This window comes from Gorilla gorilla, chromosome X, assembly GCF_029281585.2.
Source record: "Gorilla gorilla gorilla isolate KB3781 chromosome X, NHGRI_mGorGor1-v2.1_pri, whole genome shotgun sequence".
NCBI classification, from domain to species: domain Eukaryota; kingdom Metazoa; phylum Chordata; class Mammalia; order Primates; family Hominidae; genus Gorilla; species Gorilla gorilla.
This window is the reverse complement of record NC_073247.2, coordinates 166,449,313-166,461,407: the sequence shown is the minus strand read 5'-3', so window position 1 is coordinate 166,461,407 and position 12,095 is coordinate 166,449,313. Positions and strand designations below refer to the sequence as shown.

At 42.6% G+C, this 12,095-nt stretch overlaps 1 protein-coding gene across 4 annotated transcripts in view; it reads left to right on the top strand.

Moving 5' to 3' along the window:
- F8 (coagulation factor VIII) overlaps positions 1 to 5,983 on the top strand; it is a 197,312-nt gene extending 191,329 nt beyond the window's left edge. For all 4 annotated transcript variants that reach the window (XM_063703009.1, XM_004065157.2, XM_063703011.1 and 1 more), the window contains one exon: positions 3,993 to 5,983. In XM_063703009.1, coding sequence (XP_063559079.1) covers positions 3,993 to 4,148 — 156 coding nt within the window. In that variant the 3' untranslated portion in view covers positions 4,149 to 5,983. The remainder of the gene's footprint in view (positions 1 to 3,992) is intronic.
- The last annotated feature ends 6,112 nt before the right edge of the window (positions 5,984 to 12,095 follow it).

The following is a 12,095-nucleotide window of genomic DNA, read 5'->3' as shown; positions in this document are numbered from 1 at the left end:
TATAATTTATCACAGTGACAGACTGAAGGATTATACATATTGGCTGTCCTAAGCAGTGCAATAAGATGAGAAAAAGAAGGAAAATATGTAAGGATTGAATATGATGAAACAAACTCATTGTATGTGGAAGATATGATGGCATAGATAGAAAATCCAAAGGAATTTATATATAAATTATCAGAATTTTTAAAATTTTTCAAGCTTGCTGAAAACAAAATAAATACCAAAATTAACTGTATTTCTGTATACCAGAAACAGTTGGAAAAATAGTTTTAAATAGCATTTAAAAATTCCAAGCAGGAGTTGCACATTCCTGTCAGATAATGGCAGCTGCCTAAATCTCTCCACAGTCTTCAAAAACCATACATACACATACACATACAATTTTAAATTATGACTAAAACCACCCATAACCCATCTATAGAATAACCAGAAGACAAAAAGTACTATAAGTTTATATTTACAAGTAGAAAATAAATATATAAATCTAGCCAACCTTGCTCCAGAGAGAAACCCTGTCTCAAAAAAAAAAAAAAAAAAGAAGAAAGCAAATGTTGGAAATTAACTGTCCTATAAAAACAAAAGTGAATTACTAAATCACAAGACCCACAAACCTCTTTGGTCACATCTATTAAATAAATTACACTTCCATTTATCAACAGTAGAGGGTACTCCTGGCTAAGAAACCTAGTAAGCCACCCAGCCCTCATGTCTGCCTGCATAAATCACCTCTTATTGCTGAAACAAGAAAATGTAAGGAATTTCTAAATGAACAGAAAATAGCATATGAAGCAGATGGTATTAATGTTCTTGAGTTTTTATTCCCTCTTTCCTTGAAAACCTCATCAACTTTAGGCATGGCCGTACGGCTCATTTTGATCAATAGAATGTGATTGGACATGACATATACCACTTCCAAATAGAAGCTTTAAATGTGATTTTGTGTTTGACACACTCTTTTGTGCCTCTGCTCCAGGCTCCAGACTTTAAGCCTCTAGAATGATAAGTGAATAAATTTCTTTTGTTTTAAAGGCACCAAGTGTGTGGTGAATTTGTTACAGTAGCCCTAGAAATCTAATACTAACAAAAAGAATGTTAGAGTTGAATTAGAAGTGTCAGTGAGAACTTAGGAATTTTAAAAATCATATTCTTAGCACTGTTCACTGAAGGAATCTAGAAGTAATTACACTGCAGTAATAACGAGCCCATCCCATGCCGAAATCTTGGTCTCTAACTATCATTTTCCAGTCAAAAGAATCTGAGCTCCCTAGAGAAATGACTTTTTCAAGGCTGGATCAAGGAAACTGCCAGGCAATCTTAGATGATCTTGGTGATCTTGATGTGCCAGAAGATTAATGGGATCATGTGAAAAGAACACAGAAACTGGCCTGAAGGGCTTCCTGTTGGCCAGATTTGAGACAATTTGAGCATCAAAAGGAATAATGAGGGTAATGGATCATAACTGGAAAATCAGTTTGCAACCATCAATGTACTTACTATTGAATACTTGTAAAGAACTTTAAGGGTTGCTAATACCATTGGATAAAAGCTTGTTGTGAAACAGAATATTTGTATGGTCTCAAAGTCTCACTCCACAGATTGTTAGGAAAGGGAAAGGGTTACCTTTATAAATATAGAGATTAGGTGGACATCTTAACCAAGTGATCAAACTTAGCATCATCAATAATGGGACAATCTGGCATCGCATGCCCCCTGATTTAATGCAGTAAGGATTAAGTCTAACAAAAGATGTACAAAGCCTCCAAATACAGCGTAAACATTTGTAAAATAATCTCAGAACAGGGACCTTAATGTTTCTCAAAAATTTTTCCAAATACAGAACTTTATTTCTATAGATGTTTATGGTATATTTGCCATGCTATATACATTATGCTATATATTCTATGTGCTGAAGATACAACAATGACCAAGGTCTTTGCCCTTGTGGAACTGACATTTGGTGGCGAAGACAGAGGAAACAGTCAATAAGCATGTAAAGACATAAAGGAAAAGATACTGAATGCTACAAAGGAAACAAATAAGTTGAGATTTAGAACAAACAAGAGTCCTATTTTACATGAGGAATAATGAGGAAGACCTTTCTAAAGAGGTAGCTCAGCACTTTGGGAGGCCGAGGCGGGCGGATCATAAGGTCAGGAGATCGAGACCATCCTGGCTAACACAGTGAAACCCCATCTCTACTAAAAATACAAAAAATGAGCCGGGCGTGGTGGCGGGCGCCTGTAGTCCCAGCTACTTGGGAGGCTGAGGCAGGAGAATGGCGTGAACCCAGGAGGCGGAGCTTGCAGTGAGCCGAGATGGTGCCACTGCACTCCAGCCCGGGCTACAGAGCGAGACTCCGTCTCAAAAAAAAAAAAAAATTGAGGCAGAATTTCGCTATGTTGCCTAGGCTTGTCTCAAACTCCTGGGCTCAAGCAATCCTCCTGCCTCAGCCTGCTGAGTAGCTGGGACTCCAGGGGCATGCCACTATGCTTAGTTTAAGAGGTGGTATTTAAACTGAGACCCGAAGGGTAAAAAACATGGATAAAAGAAGAAACAGAAGGGTTAAGAGCCTTCCAAACAGAGGGAATCACATATACAAAGGCTCTCATGTTAAATAAAACAAGAGTTGACATTGTTGAGAAACTGAAAGGTCAGCTCATCTGCGATGCGGTAAAATAGGAGGAATGCAGTGGGAGAACAGATCAGAGACTTGGGCAGGGGCTATATTAGTCAGAACTTGGAGACCAGAGTAAGGGGGCCAAGGTGGGAACAGACCGATTAAATTGGCATCTCTTGAGGGGGTGGGGGGGTGGGGAGCTAGCCCATGCATCATTTTTTAAAAGCTCCAAAGGCGATTCCAATAAGCAGCCAGGGTTGGGAACCTAGGGGGAAAATGTAGCTAGATGAATGAAGATGGCCCAAACGTCTTTTGTTCTGATAGCTAAACTCTCTGTAGGATCACAGTGTTACTTCACAGTGCATTTGCCAGGAAAAGTCTCTTCCCATTTGGAATCCGAAGTAAAACTGACACCACACTTGAAGATGCCAGGATTGTTAGAGGAAAATGTCACCCAACAGCTCCAGGAAGCAGGAGCCCTATTGTTGCTGTTTAACCACTTCTTTCCCATTTTGGTGGCAAGTTGCCTCCTTTTACACAAACTGCCTCAGGAGATCCTAAGGATATCATGGTGTCTGTCTGTCCTTGCAAGAGCATGCATTATGGTAGGACATTGCCTTCATTCTGTTCCTTTTTCTCCAAGACTCTTGCTTATTCTCACCATTTGGCTGGACTTTCTACTGTAGGATTACCTCGGAATCCACATAAAACCCACAGGGTTTTAGAGTTGCCTTGAATTACACGTTTTGAACATTCAGATCTTCATTTTCCCAAACATCCACCCAGTTATAGGTGACCTTTGCTCCAAAGTCCTGGAGTAGCAAGGTGCCTTGAGTCTTAGACTCTTCCCACTTCTTTCTCTCTTCTGCATCCCCTCCTGCCAAGGTTGCCCAGCCACACTAAATTGCATGCCTTGCTGTGTTGCATTCGTTATCATTCTAAAGTTGTCACCAACATGTGCGAAACCAGTTTATCTAATAACGATAGCTACCATTTTCTGAGCTCTTGCCATGTACTCCTCTTGCCACAGCAAATGCATTGACAAGGGAGTCTGCTGGCCAAAGCCTGACTCTCATCTCCAGATGGTCCAACACAGGTGCTGTGTGTGACCCAGGACAAAGCACTTAATGTCACTGAGGTTTGGGAAGTGGGTGAGAACATTGTAGATATAAGGCCTAGCTAGAGTGAAGGCCTCCAAAGCAGGGTGCTCTTAATTCTAGATGTCCCAGATGCGTAGGACAAAGTCATCTAGTCATCTTCCAGGGTTTAATCCTGGACTACTGGAAACAACTAGAAGTGAGAAAAGCGTCTGTGCTTTGCAGTGACCATTGTCCTGTCAGACAACCAATAAATGCTATCTTTCCTCTTTCAGGTTTTTCAGGGAAATCAAGACTCCTTCACACCTGTGGTGAACTCTCTAGACCCACCGTTACTGACTCGCTACCTTCGAATTCACCCCCAGAGTTGGATGCACCAGATTGCCCTGAGGATGGAGGTTCTGGGCTGCGAGGCACAGGACCTCTACTGAGGGTGGCCACTGCAGCACCTGCCACTGCCGTCACCCCTCCCTCCTCAGCTCCAGGGCAGTGTCCCTCCCTGGCTTGCTTTCTACCTTTGTGCTAAATCCTAGCAGACACTGCCTTGAAGCCTCCTGAATTAACTATCATCAGTCCTGCATTTCTTTGGTGGGGGGCCAGGAGGGTGCATCCAATTTAACTTAACTCTTACCTATTTTCTGCAGCTGCTCTCAGATTACTCCTTCCTTCCAATATAACTAGGCAAAAAGAAGTGAGGAGAAACCTGCATGAACGCATTCTTCCCTGAAAAGTTAGGCCTCTCAGAGTCACCACTTCCTCTGTTGTAGAAAAACTATGTGATGAAAGTTTGAAAAAGATATTTATGATGTAAACATTTCAGGTTAAGCTTCATACATTTAAAATAAAACTCTCAGTTGTTTATTATCCTGGTCAAGCATGGAACAAAACATGTTTCAGGATCAGATCAATACAATCTTGGAGTCAAAAGGCAAATCATTTGGACAATCTGCAAAATGGAGAGAATACAATAACTACTACAGTAAAGTCTGTTTCTGCTTCCTTACACATAGATATAATTATGTTATTTAGTCATTATGAGGGGCACATTCTTATCTCCAAAACTAGCATTCTTAAACTGAGAATTATAGATGGGGTTCAAGAATCCCTAAGTCCCCTGAAATTATATAAGGCATTCTGTATAAATGCAAATGTGCATTTTTCTGACGAGTGTCCATAGATTTAATCTCAGAAGGATGTAGATATAAAGCCATTTGGTCTTAATTCTGACCAATAAAAAAATAAGTCAGGAGGATGCAATTGTTGAAAGCTTTGAAATAAAATAACAATGTCTTTTGTGAAATGAAATTTGTGATGGCCAAGAAACAAAATGATGATGATATTAGGCTTCTAAAGGACATACATTTAATATTTCTGTGGAAATATGAGGAAAATCCATGGTTATCTGAGATAGGAGATACAAACTTTGTAATTCTAATAATGCACTCAGTTTACTCTCTCCCTCTACTAATTTCCTGCTGAAAATAACACAACAAAAATGTAACGGGAAATTATATACCATGACTGAAAACTAGAGTCCTACTTACATAGTTGAAATATCAAGGAGGTCAGAAGAAAATTGGACTGGTGAAAACAGAAAAAACACTCCAGTCTGCCATATCACCACACAATAGGATCCCCCATCTTGCCCTCCACCCCCATAAGATTGTGAAGGGTTTACTGCTCCTTCCATCTGCCTGACCCCTTCACTATGACTACACAGAATCTCCTGATAGTAAAGGGGGCTGGAGGCAAGGATAAGTTATAGAGCAGTTGGAGGAAGCATCCAAAGATTGCAACCCAGGGCAATTTGAAAACAGGAGATCCTAATATGAAAGAAAAATGGATCCCAATCTGAGAAAAGGCAAAAGAATGGCTACTTTTTTCTATGCTGGAGTATTTTCTAATAATCCTGCTTGACCCTTATCTGACCTCTTTGGAAACTATAACATAGCTGTCACAGTATAGTCACAATCCACAAATGATGCAAGTGCAAATGGTTTATAGCCCTGTGAAGTTCTTAAAGTTTAGAGGCTAACTTACAGAAATGAATAAGTTGTTTTGTTTTATAGCCCGGTAGAGGAGTTAACCCCAAAGGTGATATGGTTTTATTTCCTGTTATGTTTAACTTGATAATCTTATTTTGGCATTCTTTTCCCATTGACTATATACATCGCTATTTCTCAAATGTTCATGGAACTAGCTCTTTTATTTTCCTGCTTATTTCTTCAGTAATGAGTTAAATAAAACATTGACACATACAAACAAATGCCTTTGAGAATTGTGTTTTTACACTGGAAATAAAAATGTGAACACTGATTTTTAAAACAAATAGGGGCACTGAATAGCAAGATGGACACTCTAGAAAACCAAATTAGTGAGTTAGAAAACCAGATTAAATTGAACTCAGAGTAAAAATGATATAATTCATGAGAGTCTGAATAAAATATATCAGAAATGGAGCCTCAATCCAGGAGAACAGCTTATATGGAGAGAGAGAGACTGAGAGAGAAATGGGAGTTTCTGTTCAATGGGCATAAAGTTTCAGCTATGCTGCTGGGCACAGTGGCTCATGCCTGTAATCCCAGCACTTTGGGAGGCCAAGGTGGGCGGATCACCTGAGGTCAGGAGTTCAAGACCAGCCTAGCCAACATGGCGAAATCCCGTCGCTAATAAAAATATAAAAATTAGTTGGGCATGGTGGCACATGCCTGTAGTCCCAGCTACTTGGGAGGTTGAGGCACAAGAATCGTTTGAACCCGGGAGGCGGGTGGAGGTTGCAGTGAGCCAAGATCGTGCCATTGCATTCCATCAGCCTGGGCAACAGAGTGAGACTCCATCTCAAAAAAAAAAAAAAGTTTCAGTTATGCAAGATGAATTAAGTTCTACAGATCTAATGTACAACATTGTGCATATAGCTAACGATACCATACTGGGCACTTAAAAATGTGTTAAGAGAGCAGATACCACGTTGTGTTCTTACTACAGTTTTACAACAATGCAAAAATGCATTGTAAACACTATGTGCAAATAGAATAGCAAAGAATGTATACAATGCCCATGAGCATAACATTCTGGTGGACCCACAATGCATCAGAGTTCAGTGAGACTCAAAGGGAGAAGAATGTTGACAAAGTCGGTGGGGAGGAGAAAATGAGTGTGATGAAATAGGCGGTCTCGTTAAACTTCCCTTACAAAACACAAGATCAAAGATAAAATTATTAAGAATTTCAAGACAGTGACATCAGAGCAAATGAAACATAGGGACCCTCAGGGTGTGGGGCCCTGTAGACCTGCATAGATCAAACTCCCATGAAGCCAATCCTGAGTCCCAGGCAAGCTGAGACTTTTGGTCATCCTAGCAATAGTCATGTGAGTGCACCATCTTGGAAGTAGATCCTCCAGTACAGTCAAGCTTTCAGATGACTGCAGTCCCAGCAGATACAAGACTCCAATCTCATCAGAGACCCAAGCCACAACCACTCAGCTAAGCCACTCCAAAACTAACCTACAGAAACTATAAGGTAATAAATGTTTTCTTCACAGTTGCTAAGTTGGAGGTAATTTTTCATTCAGCTAAAGTTAACTTATATGACAGCCATATTCTTTTTACAATGGAAAAGTCAGACAGGCATACAATGCTCATTTTCAGCTTATTCACATTGTCACTATTTTGTGGGGTTACCTGGTGGGCACAGGACAGTGACCAAGTTTGCAGGTCCTCCAGCTCCTGCTGGATCTTTTAGCTTCTCCAAATCCTAGAAAAGTTGTGTGTTTAGCTCTTTCAGAAAACACCTGACCTTCTCATGCATGTTACTCCACCATCGAAGTTAGAAGCTTGGAGATAACATGAGACTGATGCAGGTTTTAGTCCATTTCATGGGCTCTTCTCTTTTCAGGCTTCCAGTGTATACTTGCTTTCTCCACTTCACCTCACCTTTCCTTCCACAGAAAGGTCAGGGTATGGAGCTCATATGAGGGTTTAGAGGAATTTGGCTCAAGGGCCAGGGCCAGCTTCCTCCAGTGTTTCAGGTCACAACCTAGATACACCTTTATCAGCGCCTGGGAATGTTCAAGGTCCTAATTTTCGTTCAGGCCTGCTGGCTGGGTCACAGAATGATCAAGCCACTCCATGATTTTCTAGCATGACACAGCAAGAAACTGGGGGAGACTGGAGGACTCTACAAAAACTTTCATTTTATGTATTTCCTGGTAGCTCTGTTTTCTGATAGAACCCTAACTGAGATATCATTTTTGCCAGTTCTTCTATGGATAAGTATTATTTTTTTAATTTTTTTAATATTTTATTTTTTGTAGAGACAGTATCCTGCTATGTTGCCTCGACTTGATTTGCATTTTTTTTTTTTTACTTTAAGTTCTGGGATACATGTGCAGAACATGCATGTTTGTTACATAGGTATACATGTGCCATGGTGGTTGGGTGCACCCATCAACCCATCATCTAGGTTTTAAGCCCCTCATGTCCCCCAGGCTGGAGTGCAGTGGCATGATCATAGCTCACTGCAGCCTCAATCTCCCAGGCTCAAGCCAGGCTACTGCCTCAGCCTCCCGAGTAGCTGGGACTACAGGCATGCACCACCACACCCAGCTAATTTTTAAATTTTTTGTAGAGACAGGATCTCGCTATGTTGCTCAGGCTGGTCTCGAACTCCTGGGCTCAAGCTATCCTCCTGTCTCAGCCTCCCAAAGTGCTGGGATGACAGGTGTCAGCCACTGTGCCTAGCCAGAACTCTTTTTTTTTTTTTTAATTGATCATTCTTGGGTGTTTCTCACAGAGGGGGATTTGGCAGGGTCATAGGACAATAGTGGAGGGAAGGTCAGCAGATAAACAAGTGAACAAAGGTCTCTGGTTTTCCTAGGCAGAGGACCCTGCGGCCTTCCACAGTGTTTGTGTCCCTGGGTACTTGAGATTAGGGAGTGGTGATGACTCTTAACGAGCATGCTGCCTTCAAGCATCTGTTTAACAAAGCACATCTTGCACCGCCCTTAATCCATTCAACCCTGAGTGGATACAGCACATGTTTCAGAGAGCACAGAGTTGGGGGTAGGGTCACAGATCAACAGGATCCCAAGGCAGAAGAATTTTTCTTAGTACAGAACAAAATGAAAAGTCTCCCATGTCTACCTCTTTCTACACAGACACGGCAACCATCCAATTTCTCAATCTTTTCCCCACCTTTCCCCCCTTTCTATTCCACAAAACCGCCATCGTCATCATGGCCCGTTCTCAATGAGCTGTTGGGTACACCTCCCAGACGGGGTGGTGGCCGGGCAGAGGGGCTCCTCACTTCCCAGTAGGGGCGGCAGGGCAGAGGCGCCCCTCACTTCCCAGTAGGGGCGGCAGGGCAGAGGCGCCCCTCACCTCCCGGACGGGGCAGCTGGCCGGGCGGGGGGCTGACCCCCCCCACTTCCCTCCCGGACGGGGCGGCTGGCCGGGCAGAGGGGCTCCTCACTTCCCAGTAGGGGCGGCCGGGCAGAGGCGCCCCTCACCTCCTGGACGGGGCGGCTGGCCAGGCGGGGGGCTAACCCCCCCACCTCCCTCCCGGACGGGGCGGCTGGCCAGGCGGGGGGCTGACCCCCCCACCTCCCTCCCGGACGGGGCGGCTGGCCGGCGTGGGGCTGACCCCCCCACCTCCCTCCCAGACGAGGTGGCTGGCCGGGTGGAGACGCTCCTCACTTCCCAGACGGGGCGGCTGCTGGGCGGAGGGGCTCCTCACATCCCAGACGGGGCGGCTGGGCAGAGGCGCTCCCCACATCCCAGAGGATGGGCGGCCGGGCAGAGACGCTCCTCACCTCCTAGACGGGATGACGACCGGGCAGAGGCTGCAATCTCGGCACTTTGGGAGGCCAAGGCAGGCGGCTGGGAGGTGGTTGTAGCGGGCCGAGATCACGCCACTGCACTCCAGCCTGGGCACCATTGAGCACCGAGTGAACGAGACTCCGTCTGCAATCCTGGCACCTGGGGAGGCCGAGGCTGGCAGATCACTCGCGGTCAGGAGCTGGAGACCAGCCCGGCCAACACGGCGAAACCCCGTCTCCACCAAAAAAACACGAAAACCAGTCAGGCGTGGCGGCGCGCGCCTGCAATCCCAGGCACTCTGCAGGCTGAGGCAGGAGAATCAGGCAGGGAGGTTGCAGTGAGCCGAGATGGCAGCAGTACAGTCCAGCTTCGGCTTGGCATCAGAGGGAGACCCTGGAAAGACAGGGAGAGGGAGACTGAGAGGGAGAGGGAGAGGGAGAGGGGGAGAGGGAGAGGGAGAGGTCAGAACTATTTCTTTTTAATTAGTTTGTAAGAGTTCTTTGTACGTTAACAATCTTAATTGAATGTCTGTCGTATATGCTGTGAAATTACTTAATTTGTCATTAACTTTTTACCTTTTTTAAACAATGTTTTGCTATATGAAAGCTTTACATTTTTATGTTATAAATTTATCAGCATTTTCATTAATGGCTTTGGGTTTTATGACATGCTTAGAGTAGCTTTTTCTGCACCAAGATTATAAAAATATCCACACATAGAATTTTCTATCATAAAAGTATGACAGAAAATGTCATATTTCGTATATAATTTTATTTTTTGTTTAGTCCTGGATCCATCTAGAATTTCTATTTTGCATAGCATGGCAAAGGGCTCACACCCAACATCATGTTAAATAAGGTCTTTTTCCCTGATATGAAATGCCACATATATATGTTATTATAACGCATAGTTAGATACCATGTGGTGAATAAAATATCTTAGAATTATTCAAGCCTAAGAGGATAGAACTACTGCAAGGATGGGTTTTGGTATCAACACAGATGTTTATACATAGAGAGAAAATGATGTCTGTGTGCTTAGCTGTCAAATAAGGAGACTGGGGGAGGGTTAAATGTAATCAGTGATATCATAAGGAGTGGTGGAATTCTGTTTGGAACTTCAGAGACCAGCTTCTTCTGAAGACTTCTGCCCTCTAAAGACTAAGGCCTAATTCCACTGGTTTCTTTGAATTTCGTGGTCCTAAGTCCATTTTCAGGTAAGTGGTTTCCCACTGGATGTGGGTCTCTTTAAGCCGAATCAAACAGTAGGTGAGTGTATCAGTTATAAATATCTTAAGTAATAGGAGGCCCAAATTATAATGGCTCAAATAAAAGTATATTTTTCTCATACCATGCAGTCCAGAAGTAAGCAGATACAGGTGTTAGTTTAGTGGCTTGAAATTATCAGAGCAACTTCAGGCAACATTTCTTAAGCAATATTCAAGGCAGCATAAAGGGAAAATGGTAGCACCATCTCTTTTATCAAGACAGCAAAAAGCCTTCCCAAAAGCTATCCATCAGATTTCCCTTATGTTTCATTATCCAGAGCTATGTCACATAGCCATGCCTAACTTCAAGGATGGCTGAGAAAGGGAGGATTCAGCTTCTTCAGCTTATCTAGTTGGATGTAGTAAATGAAAAATGGGTGGGAACAATATCTGCCAAAAGTCGCCATTCATTCAAAAAATATTTATTGAGCACCTGGATACCCTATGTGCTAGGTACTGTTTAGCAGTGAACAAAACAGACAAAAATCCCTGCACTCATAGAGCTTACATTATATTCAGGAGATACATATAATAAAGTAAAGTAAAATATATTCTACTAGGTTCTGATGAGGTTCTGGAGAAAAATCAAGCAGGTAAGACAATTAGGAAGTTTGTAGGAGGGTGGTACAATTTTAACAATGGGATCTAAGGAAAATCATCATTGAGAAGGTGATATTTGAGTACCTGACAGAGGTGAGGAAATAAATTCTGAGAATACCTGGGGGAAAAGCATTCCCTGGAAAGGGAAAAGCAAGTTAAAAAGCCCCAAGGTAGGAACACGCCTAGCTTGTTCAAAATGAAATGAGGCTAAGTTGGAGTGATGATCAAGAGGAGACTCATAGGATATGTGGTCAGCAGTAACTAGGACATAATCTGACCTACAACCTACCAAGATCTCTTTGGCCACTCACTGGAGAAGAGGCTTAAGGGAGGCAAGGATGGAAGCAGAAAGACAGAGATGATGGTGGGTAGCAGTGGAGGTGGTGTGAAGTGGCAGGATTCTGGATACGTTTTGTAAGTAAAGGTGACTAGACTTTTCTGATGGATAAAGTGTATGAGAGAAAAAGAAGAGTCATTACTATATATGTAAATCTAAGCAAACATTTACTTTTTAAAGCAATATAAAAGTTTGTTACTTGAATATATAAAATATATCATGGAGTTAAAAATATATAGATATATAGAAATTTATTATATTTGGTATCTAAAGTAGTCAAATTCATAGAAACAAAAATGAGGAGCTGTTTAGAGTTTCAGTTTTCCAAGTTGAAAAAGTTCTAGAGATCTGTTGCA